The 27,426-nt window shown below is 41.3% G+C and overlaps 1 protein-coding gene across 3 annotated transcripts in view; it reads right to left on the bottom strand.

Annotated features, from left to right (window-relative positions):
- Nucleotides 1-27,426, bottom strand: part of MTUS2 (microtubule associated scaffold protein 2) — a 386,111-nt gene that overhangs the window by 244,304 nt on the left and 114,381 nt on the right. For all 3 annotated transcript variants that reach the window (XM_060770880.2, XM_060770879.2, XM_060770881.2), the window contains exons 3-4: nucleotides 24,483-24,723; nucleotides 3,948-4,154 (exon numbers count right to left, since the gene is read on the bottom strand). In XM_060770880.2, the coding sequence (XP_060626863.2) occupies nucleotides 3,948-4,154; nucleotides 24,483-24,723 (448 nt within the window). The remainder of the gene's footprint in view (nucleotides 1-3,947; nucleotides 4,155-24,482; nucleotides 24,724-27,426) is intronic.

The raw sequence follows: 27,426 nt of genomic DNA, 5'->3' as shown, positions 1-27,426 counted from the left end.
CAATTCTGCCAGCAAAGTAGTTTAGTTTCCTGAAAAATGTTTCTCACAGTTCTTTGACACACTGATGTTCAGAAAAACAGTCTAGTAGTGCGGTGAGATAATAATACTATCTCAAGGGAGAGGAGAAGTGCCAATATCTATTTTGCAGGTAGGTAGGAAAACTCATTCAGGTATTAGAATCTCAAGTGTGCATGAAGGATTCTTTAAGTAGGAAGTAGGAACAGAAGGTCTGGTTTCAAAGAGATGCTAAGGACCTCAGACGGAAAATCTAACTAGCTGTGTGGCTGATGTATTTTAAAAATAGAATACATGTTGTCAGGGATTTTTAAAGTGGCCCAGTGTTAATATTATACATGTACTGCCTGAACACCTTGGTTAAACAGATTTCGGAATAATGCAGAGATAGCTCTTTTTCTAACCGAAGAACTTTGTAATAATTGGAATATATAAAAATTAACACATAACTATCTATGTTTTACAATATCTCCACCTCATACCAGTAACAGGTTACAGAGGCAATGAATTGGCACAATGATAATATTTAGACATTGGTCAGCTACATCCCAACAAATGGAGAAGCTTAACCTGACACCCAAAGGATGGCAATGTTGTGGCCAGGCAAGCTTTGCTAGAAAGGGCACTTCAAAAATATTATTTCCCTTGTCACAATCTTCCAAGTTTCTCTCAAAGGAGGTGTTCAGATAGTCCAATTCAAGTCTTTTCCGACATGGTGACTCTAAGGAAAATCATAGAATCATTGAGTTGGAAGAGACCCCATGAGCCATTCAGTCCAACCCCCCTGCCAAGAAGCAGGAAAATTGCCTTCAAATCATCTCAACAGATGGCCACCCAGCCTTTGTTTAAACTTATCATGGTTTAACCTATCATGGACTTTTCTTAGCAAAATCTTTTCAGAGGGAGCTTGCCCTTGCCTTCCTCTCAGGCTGAGAGAGTGTGGCTAGCCAAGGTCACCCTGTGGGATTCCCTGGACCCCAGCGTCCGAGTCCAACACTCAAACCACTACACTATGCTGGCTCAAGACACATATAAATCAAACTTAATATCCTTTATTTCAAAGTTCTTAGGAAAGAAGCAGGAGCATTGTTTAGATAGCACAGGATAAGAATAGAAGTTAATCATCTTTGCAGCCACGCTGGGCCTTCGAAAAAGGAGGCAAGCCAAGTTCTCTCCTATGTAGAGTTCTCATATGTCAAAGCAGACCTGGCTGCAAATACCAACAAATAACAGACCTAGACAGGAAAGTTTCCAAATTTGCTGCAGAGATAAATGCCCCCAGACCAGTTTCATCTCTGTACATGAAACTGACATAGAAGCTGCTCCAGATCAGTTGGAGCACTACTAGGATCCCCTGTATGAAATCTGAACCCTAAAACTTTTTTTAAAATGTAAGCGATAGAAAAAAAAGATATATACAGAGCAAAAGCTTCTTGGGAAAATTGGCAAAAGACTTGTTCACTGGCCATTTTTAAAATTAAAAGCAAGGCAGCATAGAAATCCATCAAATGTACACAATGCAACAATAAAAACCAGTTTCACTGCCTTGAAAGGTCAAAGCAATATAACTCACAATATAATTACAGCCTAAAATTACACCCTAAGCAGCAATACAGGCCTATACATAGTCTTTTTCTGCTTAAAGGGGTAAAATGCCAGGCAAGCAGGTACAGGATGGTAGCCTAAAAATACCAGGCAGAAAGAAAGCCTTCCTTTCTGCTTGTAGCACGTTTCTATATCAAAGGAAAACATTCTGATTCTGATAAAGGTCAAATTCGGTTGCAGAAATTAACTTTTTAAATTTACATTTGGCACTTAGTAAAGTTATTTATTTATTTATTTATTATTGCACAGAACTTGGGAAAATTACTTAATACATTGTGATACAGAATCCAGAAATGCTTATGCTTTGGATCAATAGCCCCCACATGTAATTTTACAAAGCTCCACCAGTGTTCATATTTGGGCATACGAGTATTTGTGCCAAATTTGGTTCAGATCCATCATTGTTTGAGTCCACAGTGCTCTCTGGATGGAGGTGAACTACAACTCCATAACTCAAGGTCAATGCCCACCAAATCCTTCCAGTATTTACTGTAAGTCATGGGAGTTTTGTCTGCCAAGTTTGGTTCAATTTCATTGTTGGTGAATTCCAGATACTCTTTCATTGTAGGTGTACTATAAAACCCAGCAACTACAACTCCCGAATGACAAAATCAACCCCCCGCACAACCCCACCAGTACTTAAATTTGGGTGTATCGGGTATTTCTGCCAAATTTGATCCAGTGAATGAAAATACATTTTGCATATCAGATATTTACATTACGATTCATAACAGTAGTAAAATTATAGTTGTGAAATAACAACAAAATAATTTTATGGTTGGGGATCACCACAACATGGTGAACTGTATTAAGGGGTCATGGCATTAGGAAGATTGAGAAACACTGTTTTAGAATAAAACCTTGAGGAGATGCACTGTCCAACACATTACCATCTGCGTACATCTATATCACCTCAAACATTATGTAGACCTGTGTTTTTTTTTAACAACATCACCTTTCTGAACTTCCTTTAACATGTTTTTTTCACTTTCACAGACTAACCTCAGTGAACATGGAAGACTCTCTTACAATGAATATACACTGAAATACATTTTCCCATGTTTCAAATCTTTTCCTGTTTGTTGGGTGGTATGGAAAAGAGTACTCTGATAGTGCTATAAGGGTTTCAGCATATATTGGCATTTTAGTGCGGCTGAGAGAAACCATGTGACGCTATGGCACAAGCGTAACAAAGTCCTTGGGATTGATAGTGGCCTATATTTTTGTTTTGTTTTATTTATTGTCATCCATTTAAAATTAACATAAACACTGAAAGATTTAGGACTCAACGACATCCAAATGCCTCTGGCATTTTCTGCAAGCTGGCACATTCAATCTGAACCATTTCGGGAGTGATAACAGTTGCTTTGAAATTGACACGGTTCACACAGAAGCTGGTCTTCAAAGAGATGAACTGGCATTAAAAACAACAAGCACAACAATCCCTGCCTGGCTTTGAATTCATGGCAGGAACCATTCCATGAGGCATGCATTCCATGTTGTGAGATCATTTTGTACTTAATAAAATTAACATTAGCTACAGAAAATGGGATTTGAGGTGGCATTTCAGCCAAGGATTATTTGTCACGGCAGAAAGAGAGACCCACAGTGTACATATGCACAAATCCCCAAATTCCCGGCCTATTTTAAATCCTTAGCATGATTTTTATTAGCCTCCTACACTGTGCTTGGCTCTGGCAACATTGAAAAGATAGAAGGAACAAGTGCAAATGAGAAAGAATCGACTGTTCATTTAACATAATCTTCCCCTGAAGTGTCTGCATTTTATTATTTCAGTGTGCTGATGCAGGACATCTTGTTGTGCTTATTTACTTACATCAGCTTGGATAATTCGTCAAACAGGTAAAAAGGACAAGGAGGGAAAGTGAAGAACTGCGTGGGATGCATATTTTTCAAGCAACCTGGAGAGTAAAACCCTATCAGAGCAATTTTTCAGGAGAAATTATTCATCCATCATTATTTCTGCAGAATTCAAACGTAGATAATGAAGATCTTGCACCCACAGAAATGGGCACAGGGGGAAAGAGACCATTAACAGCTTCATCATAAGGATTAAAGTGCCACATGCACAATGGAAGACCTTCTTGCAGCGACACCAGAGGCGCTCCAAGTGGCCAGCTTCTGGTCAAAGGACATTTAGCATAACACCACGTTCTTTTTAAAACTTTGTGTTTTTAAATGCATTTTAACTAACCTCAACTCTCTTCTGACACAATAAATATATAAATGCTCATCCTCTTGTCCCCATTGCCTTTCCGATGGACATAATTCATTTCTGAGAAGAAGAATAAGGTTGTCTGACTTACGATTGGCTGTCCTGCTTGGATCATTCTGGACACTGTCATTTGATTGGTTGCTGGAGATTGATGAGACACTTGAGCTTCTGACAAAACCAAAGGCTGCCAGTTTAGCAGCTGGCAACCGAGAATAACCAGGAGGACGGAGTCCAGACGGGCAGGGTTTGGGAAGATTGGATTTCGTAGCACTTGGACTGGAGCCCTTCTTAAGATCAACTACAAAGGATAATAATAAAAAAGAAGATATGTAACAACTTTTAAAATGTAGGCATGCCATTGGGGGATTAATTAATTATTTACTTTATTAATACCCTCCCCTTCTCACCCTGAAGGGGACTCAGAGCAGCTTTACAAATTGTGGCAAAAATTCACTGACGCATCATGCACATACCATAAACATACCACATTCAATTATAAAACAATCAATGCATATAAACAGTTAAAACATTAAACAATAAAACATATTAAAACATATAAAATTGCTGAGTCAATTTTATATGTTTTATATATGTCCCAATTTTATATGTCCCAATTTCAAGTTTTCCCAAGGGCATTATCTGGACTGCAAGGTTAAAATCAAATTTTGTTACCCTATTCTCCAAATGCTTGGGCACAGCCAGGTATTTAGCTTTTTCTTGAAGACCAGGAGGAATGGGGCCAATATAATGTCAGAGAGTTCCACAGCCGAGGGGCCCCACTGAGAAGGCCCTGTCTCTCATCCCCACTAATCACACTTGTGAAGGGGGTGGAATCGAGAGCAGGGCCTCCCCAGCAGAAAATGTACCTTTTACATAGGCAGTATATATTTTGGGAGTGCAGAAGATGTAACTGTTAGATCTAATTCTTTTGGACTTTTCAAACTTAGTTGTTAGAAATTACACACAAGCTTGGGTGAGCCAATAGTGCAGCGGTTTGTGTGTTGGACTGGCTCTGGAGACCAGGGTTCAAATCTCTGCCTGGCCAAATCACATCCTCTCAGAGGAAGGCAGTGGCAACCTACCTCTGAACAAATCTTGCCAAATCTGTGATAGGTTCATCTTACAGTTGTCACAGGTCAGAAATCAACAACATATCAACAAGTCCACTTGGATCATATACCAGGATAAAGAAAGCATAAAATATAATAAAATAATAAATGGTCTCATATTTTACACCCATGGAAATACCCCAATATATTCCTTTAAAATAATGATTTACACACTTGCTAAGAATGCAATATTCCTGCTTCTTGGCAGGGGGTTGGACTGGATGGCCCATGAGGTCTCTTCCAACTCTTTGATTCTATGATTCTATGATTCTATGAATAGGTGTTTTCTTTAATTTTGAACAATCACATGATACATCAGTAAAATATACAAGGTGGTGGTATGGGACATGCATTTCATTAGGCCTTTGGTTTGATTTCATCACGCATATCTTATGACCTTAGCTGGGGCTTGGAAAATCATGATGGCTGGAAGATTCTGGGAGATGCAGGCCAAGAAAAGACTACTTTTTTCTAATTGTCCTAGCCGAGAACTAAATGTGAATGTACAAAACAAAGCAAAAAAGGCATAAATATCCTATTGGTAAAAGAAAATAAAAGAAAATCTACCATCTTTGCATGGATTGGAATATTGCTTAATTTCAAATATAAATTGGTAAAAATTCATTTCAATTTATTTTTTTGAAATCAGAATTTATCTGAATTCAAATGTGAAAAAAGTGAAATTGATAGGTTTGTCTACTCCTATATGGAAATGGGTAAATGTATGTGGCTCTCAGACATGTCTTTCCTATTAGATCAAAGCCATGGCTGTTTGGATCCTTAGGCATACCTATTCATGTCTATGGTGAAGCAAGCTTGGACCTTGAGATTCAAATGACTCCCTCAACTTCAAACAGCTGCAAATCTTGATGCAAGCTAGGATGTCTGCCACCTAGTGACCAAAGTTGGTGCTGCATGTTTTAAATACATTAATGAATTTTATAAATCAAAACTCCAGGTGCACACAGCATGTCAAATGTAGTAGTGTCCCTAAAATGTGACTACCAAGTTTCAAATGTCTACAATGTCCAGTTTTCAAAACAGGTCTATGACAGAGACACATAACTATGCATTGGTCAAGACCCTATATGTGTGTCTTTCTTCACATACCACTGTCTGGTGGATATCAAGTCCTGTGAGTGGTCCCTATTATTGTCTCTAGTGAGGAATAAAGGAATATGTGATCCAGACCATAGAGAAGCTACTGGTCTCATCTTGGTCAGAAAAAGAATGAGGGTGTACGTTGAGTGAGTCTGCATTTTCCTTCCTCCGGCATTGCAGAGCCGCCAGATCCTCATAGTCTGAATTAACTTCCCTCTCCACTCTCCCGCTGTCTGATAAGGAGGAATAGCAGAGAGGTGATGTTGCTTGATGTGGGATGTTTTTGGATTGAGCGTGAGATCAAGATAATCAAGATAATAGGAGGATATACATGGGTGTATGCTGTATATATTATCACATGCAAGTAAGTAACAGGAAGTCAATCATTGCATTTTGTTATAATAGATGGAGTCATGGTAAATAATTGAAAATTGTGTTAACTATAAAAGGTAAAGGTAAAGGTTTCCCCTGACATTAAGTCTAATCGTGTCTGACTCTGTAGGGTGGTGCTCATCTCCGTTTCTAAGCCAAAGAGCCGGCATTGTCCATAGACTCCTTCTAGGTCATGTGGCCAGCATGACTGCATGGGAGCGCCATTATCTTCCCGCAAAAGTGGTACCTATTGATCAACTCGCATGATCTCAGGCTGCTCCCCGGATTCGAACCACCAACCTTTCAGTTAGCAAGTTCAGCAACTCAGTGGTTTAACCTGCTGCGCCACCAATTATTGAGAGTAAGAAAATCTAACTTCCAATATGGTAATGCAATATTGTAAAACAAACCCATGATACAACCACTCTTTGAACAGTGTGTACAATTCTTCTCATCCCACTTTTAAAAGGTTAGTGTAGAGCCCAATATAATTTTATATCAAAAGTGCAAGGAACATTTTCATATTAACATCTTTCTTTTGTGGGAAGATGAGTGTATTTGGTTTTTAAAACATATTTTAGAAAGAAAAAGCCAAGTAAGGGGCACATGATATAAATTTATGAAATTATGCATGGCACAGGGAAAATGGAAGGAAATCACTAGACTCCAGATCATCCGCTACAAATGAACAGAAGGAGATTCAGTTCATACAAAAGAGAATACTTCTTCACGCAGCACATCATTCAGCGGGGCAATTTGCTTCCACAGACTGTACTGATTAAAAGGGACGAGGCATTCATGGAAGATAAGGCTCATGAATATCTACTAGTGTTGATGACTATACCAGAGCCCTCATGTCTCTGAATAACACAACAGTGAGATGGTACTATTTTGCTCATATCCTGCTACTAAGCTTTGCATAAGTGCCTGTTTGACTGTTATGGAAAAAGGATGGTGAACTGCATTGGCTTTGAATCTGATCCAGCAGAGCATAGGCTCTTATGCGCTTAACAATGAGACCTAAAGGGAATTAGAATAAGGGCATCACTTTTTTAAAAAAGCACACAAAGAACAATTGATAATCTGAATTGCTTGGGATGAGAAATCTTTGAATTTCAGATTTTTCTAGATTTTGACATACCTTACTTGAATTTGCATAGACATCCATAGTGACGTATCTTGGAGATGGGATCTAAGTCTTTATTATGTTTTAATTGGCAATGTTTTTAATTTGTTTTATTGTTTAATATGTGTTAATTTGTTTATATGTTTTAACTGTTTTATAGTTTGATATGACTTGTTTTATGGTTGTATGATGCGGCATTGAATTTCTGCCAGTTTGTAAGCTGTGTGCTTGATAAAGGCGGGATATAAATAAAGCATAGAATCAAAGACTTGGAAGAGACCTCATGGGCCATCCAGTTCAACCGCCTGCCAAGAAGCAGGAATATTGCATTCAAAGCACCTCTGACAGATGGCCATCCAGCCTCTGTTTAAAAGCTTCCAAAGAAGGAGCCTCCACCACACTCCGGGGCAGAGAGTTCCACTGCTGAATGGCTCTCACAGTCAGTAAGTTCTTCCTAATGTTCAGATGGAATCTTCATAAGTACATAATAAATAAATATACAATTCATTTCTGTTTCATATTTATTCATTATTTATTTATTTAGCATATTTGTATTCTGTCGTTCTCACCCCCGACGGGTGACTCAGGGCAGCTTCACAGCAGGCAGCCATTTGATGCCATCACACAGATTTAAAATAACAATTACAATCAAACAGTTAAAGCATCAATTATTAACACATTCATTTAAAATCATGCAAGTTCAAAATCAAAACATATAACTTATATACATAGAGTTAAGGTAATTTTACACAATACTTTTAATAATTTTGTGCATGACACAAAGTTTGTGGACACTAAACCACTAGAAAGCAAAGGTGTCACTATCTTAGCCATCCATGTGAAAAATTTCACACTGTGTAAGGAAACAGTATGTTTTTGCTTCTGGTGTTATCAAGATTTGACCCTTTTTTGTATTGTGGAGTTGACTGCTGTTTGTTTGTTGTGAGAGTTGCCCTGTGCTGAGAAGGAGTTGAAATAAAGGCAAAAGTGACAGGGAGTAAGAAGGAGAAGGTGAAAGGAAGAAGAAAAACAAAGAAAGACAGAGACTGAAGTTCAAGGGTACATTCAGCTGACCTCTCGCTGAAGAAGCAATTGACACAAAAGGCTGCCGGTTAGTGAAAGTACCCTATCAATTACTGGACGTTGCTCCATATATCTCTGCCTGAACTTCACCTTGATACTGGGATTTGCTTTTAAATCTCTGCCTACTTTTGTTCAAAAGTCAATTTCAGAATATTGTGACCCAAAAAATTCTGAGAAAGAATTAATAGCAAGTGAGCACCAGTTGAATCAAGAATTCACAGATCTCACCACATTTGATAGAGCAAGTACCATAAAGTCTGTTTACACTACAATGAAGGCCAGAGATGATGGTAATGAAGCAGAATCTATCTCTCTGTTCTCCCTTAATGAAGGTGCTGCTAATTGGTCCATTGATCCAGGTCTAATGGAAGTAACTCCCTCACCAGCATTGAAAAGACAATCATCTTCATACAAAGAATTTTATTATTTCCTATATTTATACCCCGCCCTTCTCAACCACGAGGGGGGACTCAGGGTGGCCTCACAAACACCATATGGCATCATAATAATAAAACAATCAACAATACATTAAAATATTTAAAATATTAAAACAATAATTAAAACAATTGATTAACACATGTCTATTAAAATCAGAAACATCAAAAAAACCAAGATTATGGCAACAAGAATGATTGACAACTGGAAAATAGAGGGAGAAAACGTGGAGGCCGTGACAGACTTTGAATTTCTAGGTGCAAACAGGCATGTAGCCGGGGGGGGGGGGGGGGCTCGGGGGGCTTCAGCCCCCCCCCCCCCCCAAAATTTTCATGGTGGTTCACGAAAAGGCCTTATTGGTGCATTATTTAAACTGTTATGTTTATTTATATCATGATCTGATCACCATACTCAATATATCCCATATGCATGGGGGTATTGGGGTAATGATACAAAAGGTTTGCTAGGCTAGACCCTCTTTCACTCAGACTCAGCCCCCCCCGAAACTCAGCCCCCCCTGAAAAAAAAAGAAGTCATAATAACTAATTACTACATATAACTATGAACTTAAAATCAATTAAAACCATTAAACATAAGACATACATAAAATGTAAACATTCAGACAAGCATAAAATCACCCTAGTATAAACATTATACTAGAATGGAGATTCCAACGTATTAACAATAACAACACCAACTAATGTCAGAAAACCCGAGCATAATATTGATAGACTTATGTGAAGTGAATGGCAATGGCAATACAACAAGGCTGTTGAAGGTGATATAAAGAAAATTAATAGCAAGAGGCCTGCAACACTCTCCAACAGGGAACTACATTTTTCAGCAACAAATTAAGTGTAAAGTAGTAAAATTTAATACAGTCACAAGAGTTCTTCACAAGAGTTATAGCACATGCACTTTCCATCTGGCATCATTTATTCTTTAGAATTTCCCAATTACTTGTTCAACAGGGATTTTATCTCCATTTTGAAGACTTTCCAGAAAACAGTGGATGAGTTATTAGCAGGAATGGTTTGTATGCAGCAGGGTAGGACACTTGTAGTCCTTTAGATGTTTTAGACTGCACTTTTTACCATTCCTCTCTTTTAGCTATGCTGCCTAGGGATAATGGTGTAACATGTGAAGGACCGCAACCTTACCACTCAATCAGTAGGATGCCTTGTTTTTAATACAGAGTGACTTAATGGAGTGCACTATAAAGCATTACCCAAAGGTGGCAAGTGGCAGTAAATGCATAACAACATCCACTCCACTGAGATTTATACAATTTCATTAAGTGCCTCTGTACACAAATGTTTATCATACCCAGTGAAGACTGATTGCTTCACTATCAGTGGGGTGATAAATCTCCTCTCTGTTTAAGTCCTATTTTTAAAGAAGCTATCCAAGGGCCCGTCCAGACAGTACCTTTATTGGGGTATCTACTGGGATAAAGAAGGGGTTGTCCAGACAACGTTCTGAACACTCCCTAATGAATTTGCCACAAACCAGGAAAACTCTGATTTGTGGTGAATTAATTAGATAGTGGATTTATTCTGCACCTTCTTGGAAGGCGTGGGATAAATCCACTACTTCTGGTGTCTAGACTACAGTCCAGACACCATTCCCACAGTTAACCAGGCTAAATAAGCTTGGTAAATTGTGGGAATACCCACCCCCTCCCTCGAAGCCACCAGACCCCTTAGAAAAGTAATGAAAACTTACCCGGCCTCCATTACAGGCTTTGAGCACCTCTCCCGGAGTGGAGAAATGACATAGCAGGAGAGTGAGGGGGGAGGAAAATCGTGTCATTTCTCCATGCTAAGAGAGGTGCTCCAGGCCTGTAATGGAGGCCAGTAAGTTTTCATTACTTTTCTAAGGGGTCTAGGGGCTTCAAGGGAGGGGGTAGGACCTCCAGATGTTATCCCAGGCGCGCTCCTTCTGGGGTGGGTGTAGACAGCTCCCCAGGAACATCCCCATTTTAAAAACACTAATGATCCTCGGATAAAGGGCTGTCTGGATCCTCCCCAAGTTGCTTGACCTTATCTTCCAAATTGGTCAGGCTCCAATAGCTCCCTAAAAGTTCAGACTAGCATCACGGATATTACAACCAGAAGCAGCCTCTGACCACACTCAGCTATATGTCATGATAGCACATAGATGCTCCACACAAGGTGATGCATCAGGACCTCATCACACTAGAGAATGAATCCACTTTAAATCCACTAAACTACAAAGCCCAGCATTCTGCAGGAGGCAGAAACCGGATTTAAAGTGGATTAATTCTATGGGTTGGATTGGGCTGTACTAACCACAAACTGGAAGAGACACAAGAACCATTCAGTCTACCCCCTCCCATGGAGAATACACAATCAAAGCACTCCCAACAGATGATCTTCCAGCCCCTTTTCAAAAACCTTGAAAGAAGGAAACTGTATCACATTCCGAGGCAGCATATTCAACTATTGAACATCATTTGCCATCAGGAGGTTTTCAAACAATTCAGGTGAAAAGTATTTTCCTGCAGTTTGAATCCATTGCTCCATTTCCTAGTCTCCAGGGCAGCAGAAAACAAGTCTGCTGCATCTTCAAAATGACATCCTTTCAAATATTTAAACATGGCTCTTATGTCACCTCTTAACTTTATGTTCTCCATTCTAAACAATAAACATGCCCAGCTCTGTCAGTGTTTCCAAAGTGCCGACCCTGCACTGCAATTGACCAGGTGGAAGGAAAACATGGACTTTTCTCTCTCCTGACATTTACAGGAGATTTGTGCAAGTCCAGCAGCAGAACCCAGGGTCCTTCTCACTCCTTTTCCCCATCAAATTTCAGAACGTGATGAAGCAACAACTCAATAAATATTCAGCAGAGGCTGGATGTGTAACCAGTCCCCTTCCCCCCACCCCTTATTTACAAAAACTGGAAAAAATAATATATATATATATATATATATATATATATATATATATATATATATATATATCCTTTTGGTCCCAAGTACATATTTCAGATAAGAGAAACTCAACCTGTATAAATGTTATGGTTCATTTAGCAGCCATTATCAGTGATACCCATATTTACATGACATTCTTCAAAGCTGAGTGGATGTTCTTCAACAAATCTTTGTACATTTTCCCTCTTAATTTGTTGGAATTATATGACAGTAGAGTGCCCCTAGGGGTTCTTAAAACTTTTTTTAAAGTTTAGCAAATTTTTTTATTATTTTCGTTCAAAGGGTATTGCAGATCTTACACAATACTATTTTCACCTTTAGAGTTAATTTAATATGTTCTACCAAAAGAAGTCACATTTTTATTGTTCATTTTTATGCTGGTTTTCTTCATTCACTATGTTATTTATGAAACCTTTTATTTGTTTTAATGATTACTGAGTAAGTATTTGTGAATTTTTAATTGCTTATTTTAATAGTGCATCTACTGCTGTTTATCTTTTTTTTTTTTTTTTTGGTCTTTGTAAGCTGCCCTAAGTCCCTTTGGGGAGAGAGGGCAGGTTATAAATAAAGTTGTTGTTGTTGTTGTTATTTAATAATAATAATAATAATAATAATAATAAGAAGAAGAAGAAGAAGAAGAAGAAGAAGAAGAAGAAGAAGCATGGACAAAACATTGTTCTGCCTCCTGTTTGGCTGAAGACAGTTAAGAAATTAAATATTATTTTAAATTCTCTATGAGAATCAATCTTGTTGACATTTCTGTATTCCCTGTTAGAGAACATGGAAGTGTTTTCAAGTAGAGATTGTCTGGCACAGGACAGAACTAACTCTTGAGCTGTAAGGACATCTGAAAAAAATGGGAATGCTGCAACTACCATGGCTTAGGAAATACAGCATAATGCAAGTATATGATATTTTTTTCCCGTTAGATACTGCAAGTCGCTTCTGGTGTGAGAGAATTGGCCGTCTGGAAAAATGTTGCCCAGGAGACACCAGGATGTTTTGATGTTTTAACATCCTTGTGGGAGGCTTCTCTCATATCCCCACATGGGGAGCTAGAGCTGGCAGAGGGAGCTCATCCGTGCTCTTCCCGGCTTCGAATCTCCAACCTGTCTGTCTTCACTCCTGCTGGCACAAGGGTTTAATCCATTGCTCCTGAAGTATATGATGAAGTGTTTAGATGTTCATGAAGAGGAAAGATTGATGGAAAAAGGGCACATGGTGTACAGCATGTCCTTTGCATGTTGAAGGTCCCACTTTTAACCATAGGCACCTCACCATTGGACTGTAACCCTGGTTCAAATTCCTCTGGGTCATGAAACTTACTGGGTGATCATGAGCATACCACACACTCTCAGCCTCAAAGGAAGTCAACAGCAAACCTCTTCTGAAGAAATCTAAGAAAGAAAACATCTGTTCGCCTTAAGGACACCATAATTTAGAAATAACTTGAAGGCAGACTATAGCAACAAAATGGTAGTATCCCATTTGTCTCTCAAAATTGGGACTCAAGGGAGCTCACAATTTAAAGGCACAATGTAGTCAAACATATGACTTTTTTTTATCTGTCATGTTATGCATTGAAGTCATTTCTGGCTTTTGTTGACCCCATCGTAGGGTATCTTACCTAGCAAGATATCTTCAGAGGATATTTACCATTGTCTTCCATAGAGGCTGAGAGGTTTTAAGTTGCCCAAGATCACCCAGCTGGATTCCAAGTAGGGATCTGAACCCCGGGTTCCTAGAGATTTAGTCCAACATCCCCTTGGCTTTTGCGAAGCCTATGACTTACATATGAGTCATTGTATTAGACTGAGAGTGCCAACTCCTCTTAAGTTTTGAATTTGTTTCAGTTCATTTATAGCTCTAATGGTAAAGGGTTCTTTTGCAATCAAAGCTTGGGCAGCCTCCCGTGGTCTCTGTTTAAATGTTGACTACTAACAAACATGCCATTATCCGTTTCTCCTCTTCTCTAAGACATCACTGCATTATTAAGAAGAAAAAGCAGCCATCCAACGGAGGCCTGAACAGCTTGAAACTAATAAACCTTTTAATGTCCAGAGTTGGTGGTTCAATGAGTACAGAGACGCAGAGATATCACCTTTAGCTCTGCTTAGCTTTGCTCAAGACCCAATATTTCATGCTGTGCAAGAATTAGGAAGTTTTTTCACTGGAAAGAAAGATAAAATCTTCATTTCAGCATGTTGAGTCGGCCCAAGGAAATGCAGCATCCTTTAAAATAGATTCTTTAGATGTTCAGCATATACACTGTAAGGATCTGGATGCTAGGACATAAAGTCAATAAAAAATGTTAAGATCATTAGACTAAAAGGTTAAGATCTTTAGCAACTCCTTGTTGGTAGAGATCTGCAGCAAACAAATGTTTTAGTACTACAGATTTGATGTGAGAGAGCCAGCATGGAATAGAAGTTTAAGTGTTGGACCAAGACCCCGGGAGACCGGAGTTTCAAATCCTTGCTTCGCCACAGAAAACTTACTCTCTCAGTCTCAGATGAAGGGAAAGAAAAGCACTCTGAACAAATCTTGCCAAGATAACCATGATATTGTGTTTAATTTCCCATTAGCCCTAGACAACATGGCCTGTAATGATATATTATGGGAGCTGCAGCCTAAGAACATCTGGAGGGACATTTGGGCTTTAACCTATAAACCCCTAAACGGTTTACCTTCCGGTTAAGATGGCGACTTGCTAACAGCTAACCTCCCGTCCGGGTAAGGCGATTGCTCTTAATCCGAGCTTAATCTGCTCCATCCACCCCTATTCTGTACTCCTGTCATCGGCTCCTGAACCGGCTTCTCCCCAGGACCCCGGAGGGGGTCTTGAGGGGAGCTGAGTAGGAAAACCAGGGAGGAAAGAAGAAGGGAGTAGAAGGAGGTAGAGCGAAGGCCGCTACTACCGATACGGCCTAGCACGCTCCCTCCCAGCCTGCTTGCTCGGTCTAGCCTGGCCTGGAACATCTAACTGCCAGCTCGCCAATTACCATCCGTTGTGACGATTACCGGAGGGAGGTCGGGGCGGCCGCCCTTGGAGTTCGGCAGTGTACGCCGTGCTGCCTGTGTTGTTGTGCTTCGGACCCGTCCCGCGGCTTGAGCTGGTCGGAGCGGGTTGTGGAACTGCCGAGGGACTGCCGAGCCGGAGAGAGTTGCTGGGGCTGCTGGCTGTCGCTTCGAGCGCTGCGGCACCAGCGACTTGGCCGTTTTGCATCATCCATCTGCACCCACGGCGTGATCCGGCCCTGATTTCCACCTGAACCCTCAGCCTGCGTCCCCAGTGTGACTCCGTTCCCCGCTCCCCGGACATTGTGCCGATCCCTCCGCATCAAGCTGGGACTCCTCTGCACTCGGAGGTGTGATTCTTCCACGATTCCAACTGAGACAGGCCTCGCATTCCAACTTGCCCGAGGTCTGGAGGCGCCCCGGCTGGTTCTCCCGCGCGCTGATATTGCTGGGGCAAGCTCAGCTGGGTGAGCCAGCGGTGACTCGGCGCCTTCCTGGGAGAGCCTGACCAACGCCGCGTGGTGACTCAGCGTTTTCAAGATCTTTTGCGGCAATCGTGTTCTTCTAGCCTGCAACGCTCCTAACCAGCATCACTGACTTCACGGTTGTTAGGCTGACTCCTGAGCGGTTGGAACTATATATATTGCTACATAGCTGCTGTTACATGTTTTGTGATCAACCGCCATTACTGTAACGCCATCCACCGCGTTACTGCCTCCATTTCCGGAATTATCCAGCTCATCAGCAGTTCCGGTGGCCATCTTAGCGATCCGTCACTCTATTGCAAGGCACTCAGTCATCCGACCCTGACACTGATGGTGGGAGGGGGAGGAGAGAGACCAACTGGGCTTTACATCCACCAATAGGACTGAGGACTATTCAATCAATTTGCACATTTGCACATTTATTGTGCTAGTAAATTGTCATCTGAGCCAACGCTGATTCTCTGCCAACTGCCAGCACTTTATATGAGCCAACGCTATTAAGTCTTCCAACCACCAGCATCTTATTGATCTATTGCTGCCAAATTTTCCAACTGTTAGCACTTTATAGGGGCCAATTGCTGCTAAGTTATACCACGATCAGCACTTTAACCAACATCTTGCACTTTAACCCTGTATAACTAAGGTTATTAAGTGACCACCATAGCAATTCAGTCTCTGATAACGCGTTATTGTATGCACCTTAACAGTTCTTTATGCACCTTAACAGCTTCAGACTAAATTTTTAGCACTTTAAGACCTAGCAATTTAAAATCTACTGCTACTTGAAGCCTAACATCCTACCTCAACCCTGTATCAACTCTGTTCCCCAATGTCAGCATTCCTCCCTTGGGTTCTGCTTACTGTGTTACTGGTGGACTGGGAGGACAATAGAGGGTGGAACGGGTGGGGGGACCCTGGAATTAGCATTCCAGGAATAGGAAAGAATTGGACTGAGACTGAGTGGCAAAAGCAAATATCCTGGTACAAATCATGGGATGAAACTCTGAACTCCAAGTGCAATATGGCAGAAGAAGGGCATTCCACTGGCCGGGGGGCCCCCATAGAGTCCGTGGCGGGGAGGGGGAGATACGGGAAAGGGAGACCATTAATTCGGCTAATTCGGCCCAGAAATAGTAAAAATCTAACAACCCAAATTCGGCCTAGGGAAAGAAGGAAAAAAAACTTAATCACCTGTAATCGGTCTCCTGACTTGGTAAGTGGGTGTACCCAGGTTGGCAGTCCCTCTGGGTTGAAGATGGTGCTGTTGAATGCCAGATCTGTCAACGGCAAAACATCTGTCATCCACGATTTAATCTTGGAGGAGCGGGCAGATCTGGCGTGCATTACGGAAACCTGGCTGGATGAAGCTGGAGGAGTTAATTTGACCCAGCTTTGTCCACCAGGATTCTCCGTACAGTACCAGTCGAGACCTGGAGGGCGGGGAGGCGGAGTTGCGGTGGTCTACAAAAATTCTATCCCTCTGACCAGAGGCCCCATTCCACAGTCAACCAACTTCGAGTGTGTCCACCTGAGGGTGGGCGACCGGGACAGAATAGGGATTCTGTTAGTGTACCGCCCACCTCGCTGCACTACGGTCTCCCTACCTGAGCTAGCGGGGGTGGTCTCGAGCCTGGCATTGGAGTCTCAATGGCTTCTTGTGCTGGGGGACTTCAATGTACATGCCGAGACTACCCTAGGAGGAGCGGCTCAGGACTTCATGTCATCCATGGCAACCATGGGGCTGTCCCAACAAGTATCTGGCCCCACCCACTGTGCGGGACACACATTAGATTTGGTTTTCTGTCAGGGATGGGAGCAAGGTGGCGGTGTTGAGGAGTTATCCACCTCTCTGTTGCCATGGACCGACCACTATCTGGTCAGATTTAGACTCACCACACCTTCCAACCTCTGCAGAGGTGGGGGACCCATTAAGATGGTCCGCCCCAAGAGGCTTATGGATCCGAGCGGATTCCTGACGGCTCTTGGGGATTTTCCTGCTACCTCGGTTGGTGATCCTGTTGAAGCCCTGGTGTCTCTCTGGAATGGGGAGATGACTAGGGCCATAAACACGATTGCTCCGGAACGTCCCCTCTCAAGTAGCCGAGCTAAACCAGCACCTTGGTTCAACGAGGAGCTGGCAGCGATGAAGCGAAGGAAGAGGAGACTAGAGTGCGTGTGGCGTTCGGACCCGAGCGAGTTAAATCGAACACGGTTTGTTGCCCTATTAAGGGCATACGCCGTGGCAATAAAGGCGGCAAAGAAAGCTTTCTTTGCGGCCAATATTGCGTCCGCAAAGAACCGTCCGGCGGAGTTGTTTCGAGTTGTCAGAGGGCTATTGAACCCCACCATTCCGGATGGGAACCCTGACAACTCGACGGCCCGCTGTGAAGCATTTGCTCGGTTCTTTGCGGACAAAGTCGCTTTGATCCGCTCTGACCTGGATACCACGTTAACGGCAGTCTCTGAGGATGTAACACGAGCATCTGCTTGTCCTATTTTGATGGATTCATTTCAATTGGTGAAACCCGAGGATGTGGACAAGATACTTGAAGGAATGAGAGCTACCACATGCATCCTAGACCCCTGCCCATCCTGGCTTCTAAAGGAGGCCAGAGGGGGATTGGCCGAGTGGGTGGAGGTGGTGGTTAATGCCTCCCTTCGGGAAGGCAATATTCCAGCCAGCTTAAAACAAGCTGTAATAAAACCGCTGTTGAAAAAACCATCACTAGACCCCACTCAATTCGTCAACTATCGGCCTGTTTCCAATCTTCCCTTTTTGAGCAAAGTCCTGGAACGTGTGGTGGCCTCACAACTCCAGGTATTCTTGGTAGACACGGATTATCTGGATCCGGCACAGTCTGGCTTTAGGCCGGGACATGGTACCGAGAGAGCCCTGGTCGCCTTAGTGGATGATCTCCGCAGGGAGCTCGACAGGGGGAGTGTGTCCCTGTTGGTCCTGCTGGATCTCTCAGCGGCCTTCGATACCGTCGACCACGGTATCCTTCTGGGACGCCTCGCGGGAATGGGCCTTGGTGGCACTGTTTTACAGTGGCTCAGGTCCTTCCTAGAGGATCGTACCCAGAAGGTGTTGATGGGGGACAGCTGCTCGTCCCCACAACCATTGTCTTGTGGGGTCCCGCAGGGCTCAATACTGTCCCCCATGTTGTTTAACATCTACATGAAGCCGTTGGGAGAGATCATCCGGAGTTTCGGGGTGCGGTGTTATCTGTACGCAGATGACGTCCAACTCTGTCACTCCTTTCCACCTACTTCTAAGGAGGCTGTTCAGGTCCTGAACCGGTGCTTGGCTGCTGTGTCGGACTGGATGAGGGTGAACAAATTGAAGTTGAATCCAGACAAGACAGAGGCACTCCTGGTCAGTCGAAAGGCCGAACGGGGCATAGGGTTACAGCCTGTGTTGGACGGGGTTACACTCCCCCTGAAGACGCAGGTTCGCAGCTTGGGTGTGACCCTGGATTCATCGCTGAGCCTGGAGCCCCAGGTCTCAGCGGTGGCCAGGGGAGCATTTGCACAGCTCCGGCTCGTGCGCCAGCTGCGCCCGTACCTCGGGAAGTCGGACTTGGCCACGGTAGTCCACGCTCTGGTCACATCCCGTATAGATTACTGCAACGCGCTCTACGTGGGGCTGCCCTTGAAGACTGCCCGGAAGCTCCAGATGGTCCAGCGCTCGGCAGCCAGGTTGCTAACAGGAGCAGCTCTCAGGGAGCACACCACTCCTCTGTTGAGCCAGCTCCACTGGCTGCCAATTCCCTACCGGGCACAATTCAAGGTGCTGGCACTAGCCTACAAAGCCCTAAACGGTTCCGGCCCCACCTACCTCTCCGAACGCATCTCCTCCTACGAACCGACACGGACATTAAGATCATCCGGGGAGGCCCTACTCTCGGTTCCGCCTGCGTCACAGGCACGGCTGGCGGGAACGAGAGACAGGGCCTTCTCGGTGGTGGCCCCTCGGTTATGGAATGCCCTACCAAGCGACATCAGACAGGCCCCTTCACTGCTGGCATTTAGGAAGAAGCTCAAAACCTGGCTTTTTGAGCAAGTGTTTGGCTAATCAGCGCAATTGCACACAGAATGACGGTAAACTGAACATAGGAACGGCATAAGGATATGAGACTGGATCTTGTTTGAGATCGAGGCATTTTATGAATGTTGTGTGTTTGCTGTTGTGTATGCTATGTTTTAATTGTTATTGTGTGGTAATTAATTCTGTGTAAACCGCATTGAGTCACCTAATATAGGTTGAGAAACGCGGTATAGAAATAAAGCAAATAAATAAATAAATAAATAAATAAATAAAATTACCTGTCTGAACATGTATCCCTCTACAATCCATCAAGGACTTAAAGATCATCCAGGGAGGCCCTGCTCTCGGTCTCACTGCCATCACAGTCGTGCTTGGTGGGGACGAGAGACAGGGCCTTCTCCATGGTGGCCCCTCAGCTGTGGAACTCACTCCCTAAGGAGCTTAGATCTGCCCCCTCCCTCCTGACCTTCGGGAAGAAACTTAAATCCTGGTTATGGGAGCAAGCATTTGCAGATTAAACTTATTTTATTTGACTACAATTTGGACTGATTTGGATGACATTTTTAACTTGGCGAACTGTTTTAATGTATATTTATATTTATTTTTAGGTATTTGATTGTATTTTATTATATGTTTATATTGTTGCCTGTTGGTAGGCGTCCTGAGTCTCTCCTTGGAGATCAAAAACAAATAAACAAACAAACAAACAAACAAATATTTTCTATGTCTGATGTGCAAAAAGGATTTTCAACATTAATGTGTGTATGTTTGTTTGTGTATGCCTTCAAGTTGCCTGTCATATTATGGTGACCCTATCAATTTGGACAATCATACTCATCGGTTTTCCCTTTCACACATCCCATCCTTCTGGCTCACATGAACAAAGTGCCTTTTCTTTCAAGTGTCTGAAAAATAATGAGTAGAAAAGTTCCCGTTTAGTGCTTGGATTTCATCATCTTTCCTTTTTTGTAGGCTAATTATCCAAGCTGTGCTTGGTTTTCTTCCTCTAATATCACATAAAAGCACTAAGGGAGATGAAAAGAGGTAAGATGCAACCCAACAGTATATCAAATTATGAAGAAACGTGTTGGCAGAGATAAAGAATGGCACATTTTTGCAAGAATAAAGGCTGATCGTTTGATGACCCATCAAATTATCACAAACAAAAGGGGAAAGTGATAATGATCTGGAAATGTGATGCCATCATTATATAGTAGTTTGATCAGGACTGGAGAGACCCGGGGTCTATTCCAGTTGAGCAAGAAGCTTTCTGGATAGTTTTGGGCTGATTTATTATCTTTCCTCAGTGTTGCCAGGATCAAATAAAGGGAGAGAAAAATAGGTATGCTACCTTGAGCTCCTGGAAGGAAAAATAAAAATAAATCACACATATAGCCATGTCCCAATCATCATGGGGTATGAAGAACAAACTGGTCACATAAGTCCTTTTCCCATACCAATAGCAACCTCACATGTGAACTATCATATGTGGAAATAACTTTTTTAGCTACTTCTATTTAATAAAAACATCCAGGGTAGAAGTCTTACAAATGTGCTAATTACTTTGGAACTCTTTGGTTGTTAATAGCCAAACGATCTATATTGATCTCAACAGTACTGTAATATCCCTTGCATATCGATTCAGGCTAATACGGCTATATTTTCAAATGAGCTATGGGATCCTTGTAAGGCAGTATTTAAAGGTTTCTTCCAGTTTTTCAGACCCTAACAACAACAACAACAACAACAACAACAACAACAACAACAACAACTTTTGGGAGCCCCTGGTGGTGCAGTGGGTTAAAGCATTGAGCTGCTGAACTTGCTGACCAAAATGTTGCAGGTTTGAATCCGGGGAGCGGCATGAACTCCCGCTGTTAGCCCCAGCTTCTGCCAACCTATCAGTTCAAAAACATGAAAATGTAAGTAGATCAATAGGTACAGCACTGGTGGGAAGGTAACGGTGCTCCATGCAGTCATGCCAGCCACATAACGTTGGAAGTGTCTACAGACAACACCGGCTCTTCAGCTTAGAAATGGAGATGAGCACCAACCCCCCAAAGTCAGACACAACTGGACTTAATGTCAGGGGAAAATCTTTACCTTTACCCAATAATAACTTTATTCTTATATCCTGCCACCATCTCCCTGAAGGGACTCGGGGCAGCTTAAACATGGCACAAGGTGCCTAAAAACAGAACATAAAATAAAGCACAGTATAAAATACAATTGAATAAAACATATAAGCATATAAAACAACAACGTAAGACCCGATTAAAACAGTGTTCATCAACCAATGGCAGTAAACTATTGTAAACATGGCCAGGCTGTAAACAATAGGACAAGGGAATGTGGTAAGTGCAGAGCTGTAACCATGGAATGAGGACATGGGATGAAGTGCTAATCTCATATATTTTAGAACTGAAAGGAATACAGTAGGCCCTCCACTTTTTGAGAGGGTTAAGATTGCAGAACTCATAGCAAAAGTGGAACAACTGTGATTTTTTAAAAAGAAAACAACATTTTCTTTAACCTGAGATAACTCCTCACTAGGCATCTCTGTGTCTTCCAGCCAGACTTGGATGTTGAGCATGGAATCACACTGGAAGACCTAGAGATTCCTAGAAAGACGATATTAATCAAATCTACAAATAATTAAATCCTCAAAAGTTCAATCTCCAAATGTGTAGGGCCAACTGTATAAGAAAGTGTTATTGTTTGCTTTGAATATGTGCTCTGATTCATCCAAGCAGAAGCAACAACAGTGCTTGCTCCAACTATCTTGTGTGATGTTCTCCTTAATCCTTCCCTACCAGGTGTTCCTCACTCCTGCCTATACACAAGTAACTGGGGCCTTTAGTTTGTGATATGAATACTAATTTCAAATACAGGGGGAAAAAATCTCAGCCCCCCTCCTTAATCTTGAAACAGCACAAGCAAGCAAAGGGCCTTAAGCAAGAACCAGGCCAGAAGACCCAGTAAGCCAGAATGTTGTTTTCATACTGGCTCCGTAACTCTTATAAGATGGGAACTGTATAGAACTACAAGGAAATATACATATAAAAGGTAAAGGTAAACGTTTCCCCTGACATTAAGTCTAGTTGTGTCCAACTCTGTGGGATGGTGCTCATCTCCATTTCTAAGCCTCCAAGCTGGCATTGTCCATAGACATCTCTAAGGTCATGCCAAAGAGCCGGCATTGTCCATAGACACTTCCAGTATGACTGTATGGAGTGTTGTTACCTTTCCACAGAAGTGGTACCTATTGAACGACTCACATTTTGCATGATTTTGAACTGCTAGAGTGGGAGCTCACCCTGCTCCCTAGATTCGAACTGCCAACCTTTCAGTCAGCAAATTCAGCAGCTCAATGGTTTAACCCACTGCACCACCAAGGGTCATTCAGATTTTCAAGTCACTTCTGACACACACACACACAGCAAAAAAAACCAGGTAGCCTACATATACACATATATCTTTAGACACAATCCTTTTCTCATGAAGGTTGCAACCTAACTAATGAAGGCTGCAACCTAACTGGGATCTTGTGGATGTTCAAACTTTTCTGCACTTTGGGACCCAGGTAAAATATACCCTGGTGAAGTAGAGTACCTCTGCATGCGCGCGCACACACACACACACAAAATCAAAGGCTGGTGAATTTAGTAGTCCCACTGTGTTCAACAGAGCTTTCTTCCAGGTAATAATCACACAGGATCACACTTATACCACTCATTTCCCCACTCTTGCTTGAGATTACAAACTCATGCATGAATACACGATCAACAAAATGGTATTTGTTAAAGTTATACATAGCTATTTACATATTCATTCAGAGTAAAGCAAATGCATATAGGATTGACAACTTTATCAAATAAAGCATTCTGTTTGCTGGGAGAGTATAAACAGCTTCTACTGCCACAACAATGTAATAAAAGGGAACACGGTTAGGTGCTGTCAGATGAATGCACAAGACATTTCCTTCTAAATTGTTTATAATCTTTCCAAGAGATTTAAAATTTAACAGAGTATGGAGCTATAAAATGCAACTCTATGGAACAATGCTGGGAAAGCCACTGAAAGCTGTGCTACATTCTATATGTACCAAAAGTGTTGCAGCAGAAAATCTTAATGCGTTCTTTCCCTTTCTGTTTGTAATATCTAGAAATTTTCCAGATATTACACATTGTCATTTTAATCTCTGCTCTGTTTTACAGTCAAAAGAGGTGAAACTCATTATGATGTTCTAGCAATTACAAGCAGAAAGTGTGAAATTTCACCGTTTCCATGTCCAAACTTCCCTCAATATGCAGTGATATATTCCTGGCTAGAGATCTTTATTACCTTCCTAAGAAATTTACTATGTTTTGCATTATACCACCTTTTTCTTTCTTTCTTGGAAGTTTCACCAAGGCAAGAACATGCTTACAGGAAGAAGGAACATATGAGGGTTGAATGAAAAATAATGCCTTCACCTTCGTAACTCCTCAACAGATGGCAGTACTGGTATCCCAGAATATCAAGGCAGAAAATCCCACAAAATCTGCTTTGAACTGGGTTATCTGAGTCCACACTCTGATAATATGGGATTTTTTGCCTTGATATTCTGGGTTATAGTGCTGTGTGGAAAGGCCCTAGGAAGAACTTTCTGATCGTAAGAGCTGTACAACAGTGATATATACTGCCCCCTCAGAGTCCAGTGGGATCTCTTTCTCTGGAGGTTTTAAAGGAGAGGCTGGGTGACCATCTGTTGGAAGTGCTTGGATTGTGTGTTCCTGCATGACAGAATGGGGTCTCGGTCTCTTCCAGCTCTATGATGGTATCTTTCCTCCAACCTTCAGAGAAAAACATAGATTATCAGCTTTCATTAAGACAGATAGCAATACCGCTTACCTGTAGCATCAGGATGGAAAATTGCAGGAACACTAGTTATTGGTCCCTGTGGGTGGATGCAGCCAGTTGAAGACCGTTGACTTGCAATTAAAATCCTGCTTTTTGCTGATGGTAACCTGGAAACGGCACCAAGTCCTAACTGAGGCTTCAGTATCATTGCTGAGCGATAAAAGCTCGGAGGCATTTCATAGTGAGCATACGGTGGAGGACAAAATTCTTCTTTAATGGGCCTTTCTCCAACCTATGTAAATTTAAATATAACAGTTAGAAAAAGTGAGTTTGAAGATTATTTATGTTTATTTGGTTTATTTATTTATTTATTTAGGCTTCAACAAGTTACAAGCGGTTTGACATATCTTATCTGTTCTTTTTTCTCATATATGTTGCTGAAAAAAATATTTGATGATTTTGTTGTTTGTGCTAGGTAACAGGATTGGTCTAATTCACAGTATATCTAAGTATCAGTTAGGGTTGTCAAAGTGAAAGTTGGGAGAGGACTCCTGGATCCTGTAATAGTTTCGCAAAAGTTTGTCTGGTCAAGCAACCAGATTACAAGCAGCACCTGCCAAAATCCCCTCTTCTAGACAACCCTTAAAGGTATAGAATATCTTTCCAGTTCTTGCTCTGGGTACCCAAGTAGTGGTGTAAATTCATTTTTGTTTTGAATTCAAATGTGACTTTTTCAGCCACTTTATGAGAGCATAAGATCTTATTCTGCGATCAAAAGTCAAAGGCTTCTCCAAATAAAATGGTTTTAACCTGCTAGTGGAAACTGTAAGTGGGAGCACTAACCAAACCTCCCATTAAATAATTTCTAAATATTCTTTATATTTTTGCAAACCTCAAGTTTTCATTAAGCCCACAGATGCATTCCTCATGTGCATGGTGTAGTGCCATTTTGACTACACAAGCACTTGGTCATCAAAAAGATGTGCAATGATATATCTATCACTGCATAGTTGTTGCATTTTAGTGTATTTGATTGTATTTGTTAGATCAAAGAATGTGGTTTTTTTTTTAATATCATGGAGGTGACCTTGTGTGAGTAATAAACTCTCAACCCCAGAAAACCCTGTGATAGCTTTGCCTTAGGATCACTATAAGTCAGAAACAAGACACACAACAATAATTTGATGCTAAATTACAGAATTTATTGTGTCACTGCATTTGAAGTAATTTATAGAAATTTAGACAATACAACTTAATAAAAGATTTGAACTTCTTGATCCTTATGGCTACAAAGTTCCAAGATTGGTTTTGTGCTTTTCTGGTTGAAAATCATCTGATTGAGTTTTGTTTGGTTTGGTTTTTAATTGTTCTTCTGGTAACACATTTTTCTTCCAAATGTGTTACAGAAAGAAAAAGTAGCATTGTCTGCAGAGCTGGGGAAAGGCAGACACAGTGGGAACAGCAGATCACATAATTAAATGAATGGGCCAATGGTGCAAAATATATCCTTGTGTAGTTTTGGACCATGCCCAGAGAAATAAAAAATTGCACTTCCCCATCTCTGAGACACTTCTATCTTCTCTCCATAGCAGTGAATTATTACTGCGTCAATGCTGCCATGTTAGTACCATATGGAGACAGCAAGAGAGAGCTGAAAGAACATGCTGCTTTGACTTTCATATAATCCCACCAAATGTTTACAATCTGGAGGCATCCTGCAGACAGCTGCTGGAAGACAGGAGAACCTGCTTATTTTGTTGCATGCCACCTTTTCCACCTTTGTGAAAAGGCAAGACAAGCATTTCAGAGAAACAACAGGCAAAAGAAAGCAAAACTTGCCATTTAGATTGATATATATGAAGACAGCAATGACCTCCTTGTAAATCTTCAGTTTAAGGTTTACTAATGTACAATTTATCACCAAAAGACTACTATGAAAAAGGGCCCAGTTGATTCTGAATTCTATTTTAACTGTAAATTAGCATTCAGTCATTACCTCGTGTGTCAATGTTGAGATGTTGTCGGCTTTTTAACAACTTGGAAGACAGAGCCAATTTTGTTTTAAAAATTAATCACAACAGTCGCCAGGAGCTAAACACGAAAACTACCTAGGCTGCTTAATTAACTTTGCTGCTAAATTACAGAATGTATTGTGTTGTGTCACTGCATTTAAAGCAATTTATATAAATTTAGACAATACAACTTAATAGCAGATCTGAACTCCTTGATCCTTATGGCTACCAAGTTCCAATACTCGGTTTGTGCTTTTCTGGTTGAAAATCATCTGATGGGGTTTTGTTCTGTTTTTAATTGTTCTTCCTGTAATCTCACTATAAAATATGCAAGACAGCATGTGGAGCATTGCATCAAGATTTTACATCTGTGTTATCTTTGCTCTATGCTTAGATCTTTCACCAATTAATTTCAGCTTTTAAAATTTTAATTATATGCAACTAAAATTAACTTTCTAAATTAGGAATGTAACAATCTGGCAGCCTTGTTTTCTGTGTTTCTCCAAATCCCACTGCTCTTGCCATACCATTCCACCTCTATATCAGATATCAACACCTCTCCCCACAAACACACTTTCTATATGGAAATGAGTTTTTACAAAATGTAAATATTTTTGCATACATTTTTTTCATTTAAAAAGTATGTCTGTACACATTTCACAGATGCATATTGTAGTTGTACACACTTCTTCCATGTGTGTACATTTCCTCTTGAGCCTTACAAATGTGCATAGTTTCAAGGAAAATGTGGTCTATCCTATGCTTGTTTTGAAAGCTACAAAATGGATAAGTTTTGCATAGAAATGCAAGAAATCTCTCTTTTTCCGTCCTTATTAGACACTATCTGAAATGTTCATGTGCTACTATCACAACACATTTCAAAATATTACTTACTCACAGCTCTTTTTTCCTTAAAGGTTTAGAAGAAGCTATACACTTTATTATTTCTTTCAGTGCTTAGAAAAGATATCTTGGGGTGTTAC

The sequence above is a fragment of the Anolis sagrei genome, chromosome 3 (assembly GCF_037176765.1).
Source record: "Anolis sagrei isolate rAnoSag1 chromosome 3, rAnoSag1.mat, whole genome shotgun sequence".
NCBI classification, from domain to species: domain Eukaryota; kingdom Metazoa; phylum Chordata; class Lepidosauria; order Squamata; family Dactyloidae; genus Anolis; species Anolis sagrei.
The sequence above is the reverse complement of the archived record's forward strand: the minus strand, read 5'-3'. Positions and strand labels throughout refer to the sequence as shown.